The 11,633-nt window shown below is 41.7% G+C and overlaps 2 protein-coding genes across 3 annotated transcripts; both read left to right on the plus strand.

Annotated features, from left to right (window-relative positions):
* Positions 1 to 162: 162 nt before the first annotated feature.
* odf3b (outer dense fiber of sperm tails 3B) lies at positions 163 to 2,330 on the plus strand. Of its 2 annotated transcripts, none has more exons than XM_048257867.1 (7): positions 163 to 250; positions 768 to 886; positions 994 to 1,197; positions 1,284 to 1,385; positions 1,590 to 1,711; positions 1,905 to 2,045; positions 2,176 to 2,330. In XM_048257867.1, exons 2-7 carry the CDS (start codon positions 775 to 777, stop codon positions 2,269 to 2,271), a joined length of 777 nt encoding a protein of 258 aa, XP_048113824.1. In that variant the 5' UTR covers positions 163 to 250; positions 768 to 774; the 3' UTR covers positions 2,272 to 2,330. The 2 variants fall into 2 exon arrangements, with proteins under 2 accessions (XP_048113824.1, XP_048113823.1); XM_048257866.1 differs by lacking the exon at positions 163 to 250 and adding an exon at positions 576 to 678.
* A 503-nt stretch (positions 2,331 to 2,833) lies between these two features.
* On the plus strand, positions 2,834 to 11,239 carry rabl2 (RAB, member of RAS oncogene family-like 2). Its single transcript, XM_048257868.1, has 8 exons — positions 2,834 to 3,606; positions 3,768 to 3,797; positions 3,943 to 4,022; positions 4,260 to 4,339; positions 4,693 to 4,804; positions 9,169 to 9,266; positions 9,449 to 9,532; positions 10,317 to 11,239. The coding sequence occupies exons 1-8, from the start codon at positions 3,500 to 3,502 to the stop codon at positions 10,404 to 10,406; spliced, it is 681 nt and encodes a 226-aa protein (XP_048113825.1). The 5' UTR covers positions 2,834 to 3,499; the 3' UTR covers positions 10,407 to 11,239.
* The last annotated feature ends 394 nt before the right edge of the window (positions 11,240 to 11,633 follow it).

Consider the following 11,633-nt stretch of genomic DNA (forward strand, 5'->3'; position numbering starts at 1 on the left):
ATAGCAGTTTTCACGGTTATCATAGCAAGAATAATATAGTTAATGATTCATAAATGAGGACTTTCTGAAGTTTGGGGAAGTAGGCAAGCGTCGAAATCACTGAAATGAATACGGAGGACGTTACTATGACAACGTTGTCATAGTGAACCAAAGGAAAAGTTATAAACAATCACAGTAGGCCTATTTCACACGTGCAGGTGTTCAGACCGTGCTCCGTGGGAGTGAGTTCCTGATTTAATTCTCTACGTAGGTAGGTACAGCGTACGTTAAAGAACAAGGTCATTTGAACGTTTTTACTTATTCTGAAAATGGACTCACATTATCATGTGATTGATACTTTTACATTGTTTATAAGCCATGTGGGCTACAGTGAGTTCAGGGCATTCTCAGATGTGCTTGCTCAGGGAGGAAAGGCTATTCAGACAGCGAATATTTGTTTTATTATATATATAAATGATACCAGGTACAAGACTAAGTCGACCAGAAATCTGGTAAGTTCTGCAGGTTGATGGTTCTGGTGCAGGCTACACTCGAGCACGAGCCACGTTGCTAGGAGATGTGACGCGACAGTGGAACTTAATTGTTAATAGTATTATGACGCAAAAGTAGTCACTTTCGACTCTTTAAAATCTTGAGCACTCCAAGCGCAGCTGCACTTGCTCGTCATTCACACCCAAGGTATGTAGCATAGCCCAGCCTCTGATAGTGGACCCCTATTGCTGTAATACATTTTAATTCCACTATGCACTCCCTCTCTCCCCCTCTAGATCAACCATGACTGTAGATGATGTGTGGGTCGGTACCTGGAGGCCGCATAAGCCCAGAGGGCCTATTGCAGCCTTCTACAGCAGCCCAGGGCCCAAATATGCCCTTCCCGGGGCCACAGGTAAGTCGTTACTCCCATAAAGGGCAACAGACTACTCATAAAGGCAGCCCCTCTGAGACCATTTCATCTTCAAATCTAATGACGATCCTCTGTGTTGTGTTTGGTAGGTCTTAACCAGCATGACCCACGGAAGCTAAAAGGCCCCGCCTTCAGTTTTGGCACCCGCCACCGCCTGTTTAGCAACGACTGCTCACCTGGCCCGGGCTACCTGGTGCCGCCCAACATCACTCGCGTGGGCCGAGACGGCACTCCGGCATACTCGCTCTACAGCCGCGGCAAGGACCCTCAGGTGTTCCAAACACCTGGACCAGGTGGGACAAAGACAGTCACATTGCCCCACATCAGAAATGGTACACAAAATAAGAACAATTCCAATAACCGCAGTTCTCTGTTCTAGGCCGATACTTTCCTGAGAAATCTGGAAAGATTGCGTACCTCTCAGCTCCAGCCTACTCACTGTCTGCACGTAGCAGAGGGTACAGAAACGATCAGACCCCAGGTACCATCCCCCTCATACCTCACACACCGCCATCATTAAGTCTGTCTGATCAGAAATAATACATCCTCACCACAGCCTGTGTCATGTAAACCTCAGAGATTAAAGAATGTGTGGCATCTAACTAGAGAGTATAGACGACAGCGGTGATTTAGAACAGAGTGACCGAAACTAAACAAGGTGTGTCTGTTTCTCTCATTTACAAAGGGCCCGCTGCCTACATGCTTCCCCCGGTGCTGGGCCCCATCAACGTGAATAAGACGTCCGCTCCAAACTTCTCGTTGACCGGCCGCAGTAAGATTGGCAGCTTCCATGAGGATCTGCAGAAGGTGGGTTTGACTCAGATACAAATGTGTTTCCTCAGAAACGATCCTCTATGGGATGATTCTGTGGAAAAAAGTCATATTTCCTAATGTCTTTGTAAAATACTTTGACACTTTGTTGTTTGAAACAATGTCACCCCATCTCTGAGTAGACTCCAAATACTCTGAATTCATGACTCTGTTGTGTGTGCTTTGCTAGACGCCAGGTCCAGGGTCCTATAGGGTGGTGGACCCCTGCACATACACACACAAGGCCCCGCAGTACAGCATGATCGGCCGCAACAGCATGCCTGGAGACACCACCAGGAAGCCTGGACCTGGAGCTCACCATCCAGAGCAGGTAGAGCATGAGAGCACACACACACACACACACACACACACATTTACACACACACACACACACAAACACACACACACACACACGTACACAGAGACATACACTCATTCTAATATCTGTTCTCGCCCCTCAGGTGACCTTCACTAGAAGCAAAGCCCCAAGCTTCTCGTTTGGGATCCGCCACTCGGAGTTTATCGCCCCTCTCATCACCAACGTGCCTGCTGAATAGAGCCGGATTATGTTATATTGAATACAGTTACTGCAGGAATAAAGCTTGGCTCACTGGTACCCGTGTGTTCATTGCCCTGGAGTATCATTATAAAGCCACTAAACGTATAGGTTAAATGTCAAAACATCTTTATATACAGCTCTGGAAAAGACCACTCAGCAACCGTAGGATGATCAGAAAAATGTGCAGTGGTCTCTAATTTTTTACAGAGCTATTATGTAAAAAATAGTATGATGTAATCAGAAGACCTCTGGTATAAAAATTAAGTAAAGCAGGGACAATGCCATATAGGGACCAGTGCCCCGTGAAACTGTTAGTATTGCAGTAATGGCATTTCATTATAGTCACATCACATCCATGCACTTTCTGCACTTGATTTTCATTTGTACCGGTAGTGTTTTGAACATGGACTTCTTGATAATCCTTTGGTTGGAATGACAACGACCATATTTTGACAAATGGAAATAAAATGAACCACTTTGCAACAGGTGAAAGCGTTCAGCTGTCAACTTGTTTGTTTCAGGCAAAGTTATGGACAACTCTTCAATCACTTGGGTCCTTCCTCTTAAGCGTCTGTGCGTTGCATAGGAACAAGAATGTTGTCCAGAGTGTTAGGAGATGTCGGCTTTCTTTAGCTTGAAACTAGACAAATGGATTTGTTAATTTCTGTTGTTACTCAAGGCAGATTACATCGAGCTTCCCATTAATTTGTACTTTCGTTCATCAGCGGAGGGACAGTGCATTAGGCAAAGGTAATATCTTGTACTTAGGTAGCATTCTAGCTATGATAGCTAGCAAGCTACTACCACTTACTAAAATTAGCAGATTTAGATTTGAGCTAACTTTGTTATCAGAATTAACGTTATGAGAGTTTGATTCAAATAAGGTCATTGATCATTGGTTTGATTGATGAGTGAATCAAACTTAGAATGCTGAATTAAAAGCAATACGGCACACTGCAAAATCCCTGCAGTAACGTTAACGTTAGCTAGTATTAACGTTAGCTTTCTTAACGTTATGTCAGTTACGTTACCAGGTCAATAACGTTAACTTAGCTATTAACGTTATAGCAAGCCAACTTAGCTAGTAAAGCAGGGAGGTAGGTTGCTAGCTTGCTCATAGTATTAGGGGCTAGCTTGGCTTTCCGGATAATCCTCTCCAAAAGCCAGTAAGCACAAGCGAGAACAGCTGCAGACAGCGAGTCTCCGAGCGTTGCGTGTCCGGCAGGATGGCCGGAGATGCAGGCGAGCTCCCGGAGCTGGACCTGGAGAAGTATGATGCGGATGAGTGTGTGAAGATCATCTGCCTGGGGGACAGTGCGGTGGGGAAATCCAAGTAAGATGGGAGTTCTCTGTATCCAACAGTTGTGTCATCCTGCATGCAGATGTATTCGGACCTCTTCACAGATTTATCTTTGTTATTTAAGTCCTAGCCATAACATGTCTAGTGGCATGCTGTTAATATAGCTCTCTGAATACCCATGCTTCTTGTTTCAGGTTGATGGAGAGATTCCTGATGGATGGCTAGTATCCTTTTGATGCACAATTGGCGATATGTAAATGCACGTATTAAGTGAATAAATGGTATAGAAAAGTTGTTTTTAACATACTCCACAACACTGTAACTAAGGTTTACTGGCAAGAGTTATTCTTTCCTTAAACTAACTCTCAGTCGACCTCAACAGCTGTCCACATATGCGCTGACTTTGTACAAGTACACTACCACAGTCAACGGGAAAACCATCCTTGTAGGTAGGTGTGGACTCAATCTCGAGCTCTGTAGATAAGTTGGTATTTTGTAAGGAACTCTAGTCTGAATTTGTAGATAGGTAGATAGATACATTATTGATCCCTTAGGGAGATGCTGGATACTGATTGACTGATTTTATCAGATGGTTGTAATCTACAATTTATGGACTGGTGAAATAGTGGAATATGTTTTAGATATTACTCAATCAAAAAAGTAACTTGTTTGTTTATGGCCCAAAGACTTCTGGGACACTGCAGGGCAGGAACGCTTCCAGAGCATGCACCCATCCTACTACCACAAGGCCCATGCGTGCATCATGGTAAATCCACACACACACACACACACACACACACTCTCTCTCTCTCTCTCTCTCTCTCTCTCTCTCTCTCGCTCTCTCTCTCTCTCTCTTTCACATTCTCTCACACTCACACTTTCTCTCTCTCACGCACACACACTCTCTCTTTCTTTCTCTTTCTCTCTCTCACACTCACACTTTCTCTCTCTCTCTCTCTCTCTCTCTCTCTCTCTCTCTCTCTCACACACACACACACACACAAACACACTCTTTCACACACAGACACACACATCTCCACATCATATCAGACAGGTGTGTGTGTGTGTGTGTGTGTGTGTGTGTGTGTGTGTGTGTGTGTGTGTGTGTGTGTGTGTCAGGTGTTTGATGTCCAGAGGAAGATCACCTACAGAAACATGGCCAACTGGTACAAGGAGCTGAGGGACTACAGGCCAGAGATTCCCTGCCTGGTGGTGGCCAACAAGATAGATGGTGAGTGGCCAAGAGGACATGGTTGTGTGTGTGTGTCAAGAATAGCTTAGTAGACAGTAGACAGTAGTTGTTCAATAGCCTACTATTTGTTTAGTAGACAATAGTTGTCCAATAGCCTACTATTTGTATGAAATCGTGCATCAGTCGACATGGCTCTTCGGAAATGATCTTAGCCAGTTTATAAATACATCCACATGCACCATGTCCAGGGGGAACGGTGCAAGCCAGGGGCGGACTGGTCATCTGGCACACAGGGCATTTTCCCGGTGGGCCGACGCACCTTTTGGGCCGATATAATTTCATTCATTCGATATAATATCAATTTAATTTGGCCAACGATCGGCCCAAAGCAGGGACAGTCAGCGGCTCATTGGTTTATTTTCCATACAGACACTGGACTGCAGGCTTGTGCACAATTCAGAATTGAATTGAGAATGACTCCTAACTTCCAATTCAGATTTGAATTGAGAATGACTCCTAAATTCCAATTCAATTCAATGAATTTGAATTGAATTTGAATTAAGGTCAAAACAGGATGTACGTAGAATTACAATTCGAATTCGAAGAAATTCATATACATAATTTATGGGTAGTGTTTAACAATGAAGCCTCACAGTATATGTCAGATATGATTGCATTAAACACACAACTTGTAACTTAAAACAGTAACAAATTATATTTCCACACTGTAAAACATAATAGTTTTACTTACTTAAAATGTTCTAGTAAGTAGAATTCAGGTTTTATCTTTTGTTGAGATTACTTACATAAAATGAGTGTTACGTAGTTTTGAGGTAGAAAAGTAAACAATCAAGTAAACTATACTTGAATTGCTGAAGTTTGTGCTACACTGTAAAATTAGTTTATAATCTTACTTAACCTGTTAGTTTTGAAAAGCATGCAAACTGATTGTCCTTGCAATTCCCATTCCAGGTTTGTTTGTACAAACAAATGCTCACTTAGTATAGTGCACTTACAGTGCACAGAATTATTTACTATTTCAACTAACTTGGTCATTACAATTACAAGTAAAGTATACTGTATGTTTATTAAACACAACAGGTGTATTGAAGTTGTGCTAACTAATGTCACAGTTCAGCTAACTGATATGACAAAAATGCATTTCCAGAATACCACAGACCCGGCCTACATATTGTTAAAGGGATCACATATTAATCTTTATTGAAATTCAATCTTAAGTTACAATAACAAAGTGACAGTGACACTAAAGGCTATATGTTGTTGTGTAATTGATATGTGATTTACATTGATACATCACCCCATCAATGACTATCCAATGACCAAACCTGTGAGTAGAACTAGTGCTGACAGTTATAGACAGACATAGATCTGTAGCTGGAAACCATACACCCTGTCTCTGCTAAGTTACTGAGGCTAAATGTGAGCTTGATTAGGATTTTTATGGGTGTTTTCCTTGCAAACTTATGTTGCTACTAGAAATGGTGGTGTTAGTGGCTGTCCATTAAATGGCACTCTCCTCTTTGGTCAGGATATTAATATCAACCCCAATTCACAACATCATGGATACACTGAACTGCCGAAATCAGGCCTTTGAATGCAGTGGTAAAACAAAGTCCTGACTTACTGTGGACATCAAAGATTAGGGGGTTCCCTGAACCGCTGGACAAACCCAGGTGTGTGCCACGTATTTGTGGTACATAGTGAGGTCTCCCCTTCATTGTGCAGTACTTTCAGAGTGTAGTAAAACAATATACAAATGTAACATGTTGCTGATGTTCTACCCACAGCATTAGAGTGTTTTGGATAGTCATAGGGTGCGATGCATCCACATAAATTACACACCAACAGTATATATAACCGTTAGTGTCACTGTCACTTCATTGTAATTTAAGATTGAATTTCAGTAAGGATTATTATGTGATATCTTTACAAATATGTGGGCCAGGGCAGTGGCATTCTGGAAATGCATTGTGGGAAATGTAACATCAGTTAGCACATCTTGTGTTTAATACACATTACTTTACTTGTAATGACCAAGTTAGGTTAAATAGGAATTCTCCTTAGTGTAAGTGTACTACACAAAGTAGCCTAAGCATTTGTTTGCACAACTTGGAATTCCTATTCCAGATTAGTCTGTAATTTCAAGGCAATCGGTTTGCATGTTTTTTTAAACTAAGGTTAACTAACAGGTTAAGTAAGGTTAACTAACTAACTAACTTCACAGTGTAGCAAAACTTAAGAAATTCAAGTATAGTTTACTGAATTTAAATGATCATGTTCACTTTTCCACCTCAACATTAAATTACTAATTTTAGCCAAGTAATCTTAAAAAGCAAAATCAACATAATCAACAAAAGACAAAAACTGAGTTATACTAACTAAACATTTTAAGTAAGAATAGCTCTTCGATCTTACAGTGCAAAGTAACATTCCCAAAACTGAATGCATGTGAGATTCAACACATTGTTCCTGTTGTGTGACTGTGGAATTGCTTTGAATTTCCATGAATTTAATTCCACCTCCTGTGGGGCGGAGCCAATTCAACTCAAATTCCAATTCGTGAATTGAATGCAGATCCATTCTAAAATTCCGAATTTTGCACAAGCCTGCTGGACTGATCCAATAAGAGCTCTTGTTAGGCCCGACCCCTCCCATTTTGGCTCATCACCCCCTGCTGTGATCACAATAACAAATAGCGCAACATAGGTTTCCTAAATGAACGCAAATCCTGCGATTTGCAAATCCTGACCGCAAAGGAGATTGATCAGTTACCATCAGACAATCAAAATTCAACAATGAATCCACGGCATCAGTGGTTGTTCTGTCAAAATAGGCTAGAGTGTTGAAAGGGTTCTGTCTCAGATGGGCTAAAATACTGTAGACTTATTGAAATGTAGATTGTACATATGTAGATAAATGTAGGCTATAAAACATTGTCATATTCATGTACAAGCAACGAAGATATAACCTATAAGATTGGCTACTGAAAGACATCAAAGTGAATTAGTTCATGGAGCTATTGTTCTTAAATGTACCAGCAATGTAGGCAGGTAGTATAGACTACAGTAATAAAATATTTCCAGCAACAGGTAACACATTTTGTGTGTCCTATAACTAGTAACTGTTAATTATAAATTACAGTAAAGCCTACCACAATCTGTTGGTAATTTAGCTCTTTACACATACAGTTGTTTGGTGCTGGTATCAATTGAGCGTTGTATACTATACATATGACATACAGGGCCTTCTCAGCTGCAGCCGTCTCCCTCTGGAACGCCCTCCCTGACCACATCAAACAGTCACTACCATCCTTCAAACAGGACCTCAAAACTCACCTCTTCCAACTTGCTTTTTCCTGTTAAAAGACTTTCCCAGCTTTTCCTTTTCTTATTTTCATTGCCCACCTCTCTAGCTTTGTCCTCCGCTTTGTCCATGCACATGTGTGTTTTCTTTTCTTTGTTTATGTTTATTTGGGGCAGCCGTGGCCTACTGGTTAAGGCTTTGGGCTTGTAACCGAAGGGTTGCTGGTTCGATCTCCGACCCAGTAGGAAATATGTGGGTGGGGGAAGTGGTTGAGCACTGCTCTCCCATGCCCACATCCATGGCTGAAGTGCCCTTGAGCAAGGCACCTAACCCCTCAATGCTCCCCGAGCGCCGCTGTAGCAGGCAGCTCACTGCGCCGGGATTAGTGTGTGCTTCACCTCACTGTGTGTTCACTGTTTCACTAATTCACGGATTGGGATAAACGCAGAGACCAAATTTTCCTCACGGGATCAAAAGAGTATATATACCGAATACTTACTTATACTTAATATGTAACCCTGTCCATGTACCTTGTCTGTTTGTTTGTACTTACAGTATGTATAAAAAGCGTCTTTGAGTGTCTAGAAAAGCGCTATAAAAAATAAATGTATTATTATTATTATACATAGTTTAAATGTATTTAATCGTTTTAAATGAAACTTTGCATTCTAGCACAGACTCTTCTTTCAGAATTGCTATTTAGACTTGGAGATTGTGTGCTCCATGGCTACCCCTGACCACCAGTGAGTCAGAGAGATAGCCAGTGAGGCCTGCATGTGTCCACTTTCAGTGCTCCATGACACTTAGTTCCTTAGATATGCAGTCCTAAGATATGCATTTGAAGGATAATGCAAAGATTTTGTGTTTAATTAGGTATACCAGACTGATTTGAGGGCCGCCTGGGTCAAATATGCCAGGGCCAGTTCGCCCCTGTTGATGAGTGGCATTCACTACAGTTGTGTAAAATACATGTACTCCACAACTCCGCGGAAAAAAAATCTGAAACTGCATTGGATAGTTTTAAGTTGTAACACTTAGTGTGTGTGTGTGTGTGTGCGCGTGTGTGTGCGTGTGCGCAGCGGACATGAAGGTGACCCAGAGGAGTTTTAACTTTGCTAAGAAGCAGGGCCTGCCCTTCTACTTTGTTTCAGCAGCAGATGGGACTAACGTGGTCAAGGTGAGTAATGGTTACAGCTGCTCTCTCTCTCACACACATAAACACACACACACACACACACACACACACACACACCCACCCACCCACCCACCCACACCCACCCCCACACACACATAAACACACACACACACACACACATATCTGAGAGGGCCTTATGCCTTATGAATCTGCCCCTTCTCCAGGTGTTTAAAGATGCCATCCACAGAGCGGTGAACTACAAGCAGAACTCCAGTGACTTCATGGACGAGGTCATGAGAGAACTAGAGGTGAGGGCCTTTCTAATCACATCACCCAGTCTGGCCAAACATTCACAGGTTCTCCTATGCCAGACTTGTGGAGAAGTTTGAAATTGCATGTCAATATCACTGATAGTTTTGAAACTACAGCACTTTCAAATTCAAAAGAGATACTCTGGTCTGACACAACAACCTTGTTGTTTGGTCCTAAACGCTTTACACTTGTTATCATCCAATAGACTCGAGGTAGTTGTTAGTTTCCCTTTAGGTAAGTTTAAGCATTTTGGTGAGCAAAAAAAACTGTTTGCTTTGTCTCCTTTGATGTGACATGTGCAGGTTTGAAACTGTTGAAACAGTTTTTGACTAATGTTATTATATGTTTGATTATATGTTTTGAATAATGTTATTATATGTTTGATTATGTTTTGACTAATGTTATTATATATGTTTGATTATATGTTTTGACTAATGTTATTATATGTTTTGACTAATGTTATTATATGTTTGATTATATGTTTTGACTAATGTTATTATATGTTTGATTTTATGTTTTGACTAATGTTATTATATGTTTTGACTAATGTTACTGCACCAAACAGTCTAATAGTGCCACTGGGGAACTAAGGGGACAAAATCAATTCAACCCAGTCTGATAATTTTATAGGCAGTAACCTAGTGTGATAATGTCATTATAGGCAGCAAAGATCAGCCATTGGCTGCCCTGATTTCTATAGATCGGCATCAGAATCGGCCATAGAAAACCCCATATTGTTTGACCTGACCTGTGTGTGTGTGTGTGTGTCTTGTCCTGCAGAACTTTGAGCTGGAGCAGAGGGAGGGCAACTCTGAGAGAGACGAGGAGGAGGAGGAGGAAGAGCCCAAAGAGAAGCCAGGCTCAGCGTGATCTCTGGACATACACAAACACCGGCAGCTCACACACGCACACGCACACACACACACACGATAACCTCTCTGGAGGCCAAAGGCTGTAGGTGATTAGTGGGTGGTTATGAGGAGAGTGGCAATGGATTGACCATTTCATGCGTTGAGATGCTGCAGTGGAGCCTGGCTTCAAACACCTCCGCTCATGTTCTACACCCATGGTGATGCACTGTCCATCCATTGGAGAGTAGAGTTAGAGTGTGTGTGTGTGTATATGAGACCATACTGCAGTAATGTGTAGAATGTGAAATGAGTGTGTATGGATGTTTGATCATACTGCAATAATGTTTCTGAATGTTTGTGTGTGATATACGTGTTCGTTTTTGCGATTGCAAAGTGCTGAAACGTTTTAGTCACATCTCACACACTCACAGATGCACACAGAATGGTTTCAGGATAATTATGAATGACTACCACAGCCATTGAATCATTGCCTCTCTGTGTCGTGTGTGTGTGTGTGTGTGTGTGTGTCTGTCTGTGCTGTGTGTATGCCTGAGAATGAGCTGTGGTAGGATGGCTGCTATTTGTCTACTTTCCTGCAGTGCTTGAGAGCCGGGTTGGTTCAGGTCTGGTGATGGAGTGTGAAATCGAGTTCTGAAATACACACACACACACACACACACGCAATAGTGACCAGCTCGCATCTGTCATCGTCGGGGCAACGTGATACTTCATGGACCTGTTGTCATAGAAACGTCCTGCGTAGCCCCGGAGCATCTGACCACACTGCACAAGCTGTGAAAGGAAGGAACTTCCAGATCCAAACACATTTTAAAGGCTTTGTTTTTTTTGTTTTTTTTTTTTTTTGGGGGCGGTTTTGTGGTGCACAAGTGCTTTATACTTTGTTTTATTGTGGTGTACTGTATACTTGATTTGAAACTGAAATCACCCAGAACTGTGCTTCAAACATACATTTTTACTGATCATATTTAAACAGAATACTGAATATGTGTATTTAATAAACCAAATAGAAAGTGTTTTGATGGTATGGTGTTTTTCATTTCTCTTTGTGATTTCAATTGTCTACATTAAACCCTTTAGCCCTTACAGTAGTACCTAAATGAAAATCTCATGCCAGCATCACTGTGGCCACGGCTGTGTGTGTGAGAGTTTCTTTTCATTTTGTACATATCACTGTAGCGTCAAAATTACATTGACACTATTATTTTAAGGTTAAATACTTACATTG

Source organism: Alosa alosa, chromosome 11 (assembly GCF_017589495.1).
Source record: "Alosa alosa isolate M-15738 ecotype Scorff River chromosome 11, AALO_Geno_1.1, whole genome shotgun sequence".
NCBI classification, from domain to species: Eukaryota; Metazoa; Chordata; class Actinopteri; order Clupeiformes; family Clupeidae; genus Alosa; species Alosa alosa.

Bases quoted from the DNA above. Each gene is read 5' to 3' on its own strand.
- odf3b (XM_048257867.1), top strand. From the start codon at position 775: ATGACTGTAGATGATGTGTGGGTCGGTACCTGGAGGCCGCATAAGCCC. The intron at 1,386-1,589 runs GTACCATCCCCC...TCATTTACAAAG, and splicing joins CAGAAACGATCAGACCCCAG to GGCCCGCTGCCTACATGCTT. The intron at 2,046-2,175 runs GTAGAGCATGAG...CTCGCCCCTCAG, and splicing joins GAGCTCACCATCCAGAGCAG to GTGACCTTCACTAGAAGCAA.
- rabl2 (XM_048257868.1), top strand. From the start codon at position 3,500: ATGGCCGGAGATGCAGGCGAGCTCCCGGAGCTGGACCTGGAGAAGTAT. The intron at 3,798-3,942 runs GTATCCTTTTGA...ACTAACTCTCAG, and splicing joins AGATTCCTGATGGATGGCTA to TCGACCTCAACAGCTGTCCA. The intron at 9,267-9,448 runs GTGAGTAATGGT...CCCCTTCTCCAG, and splicing joins ATGGGACTAACGTGGTCAAG to GTGTTTAAAGATGCCATCCA.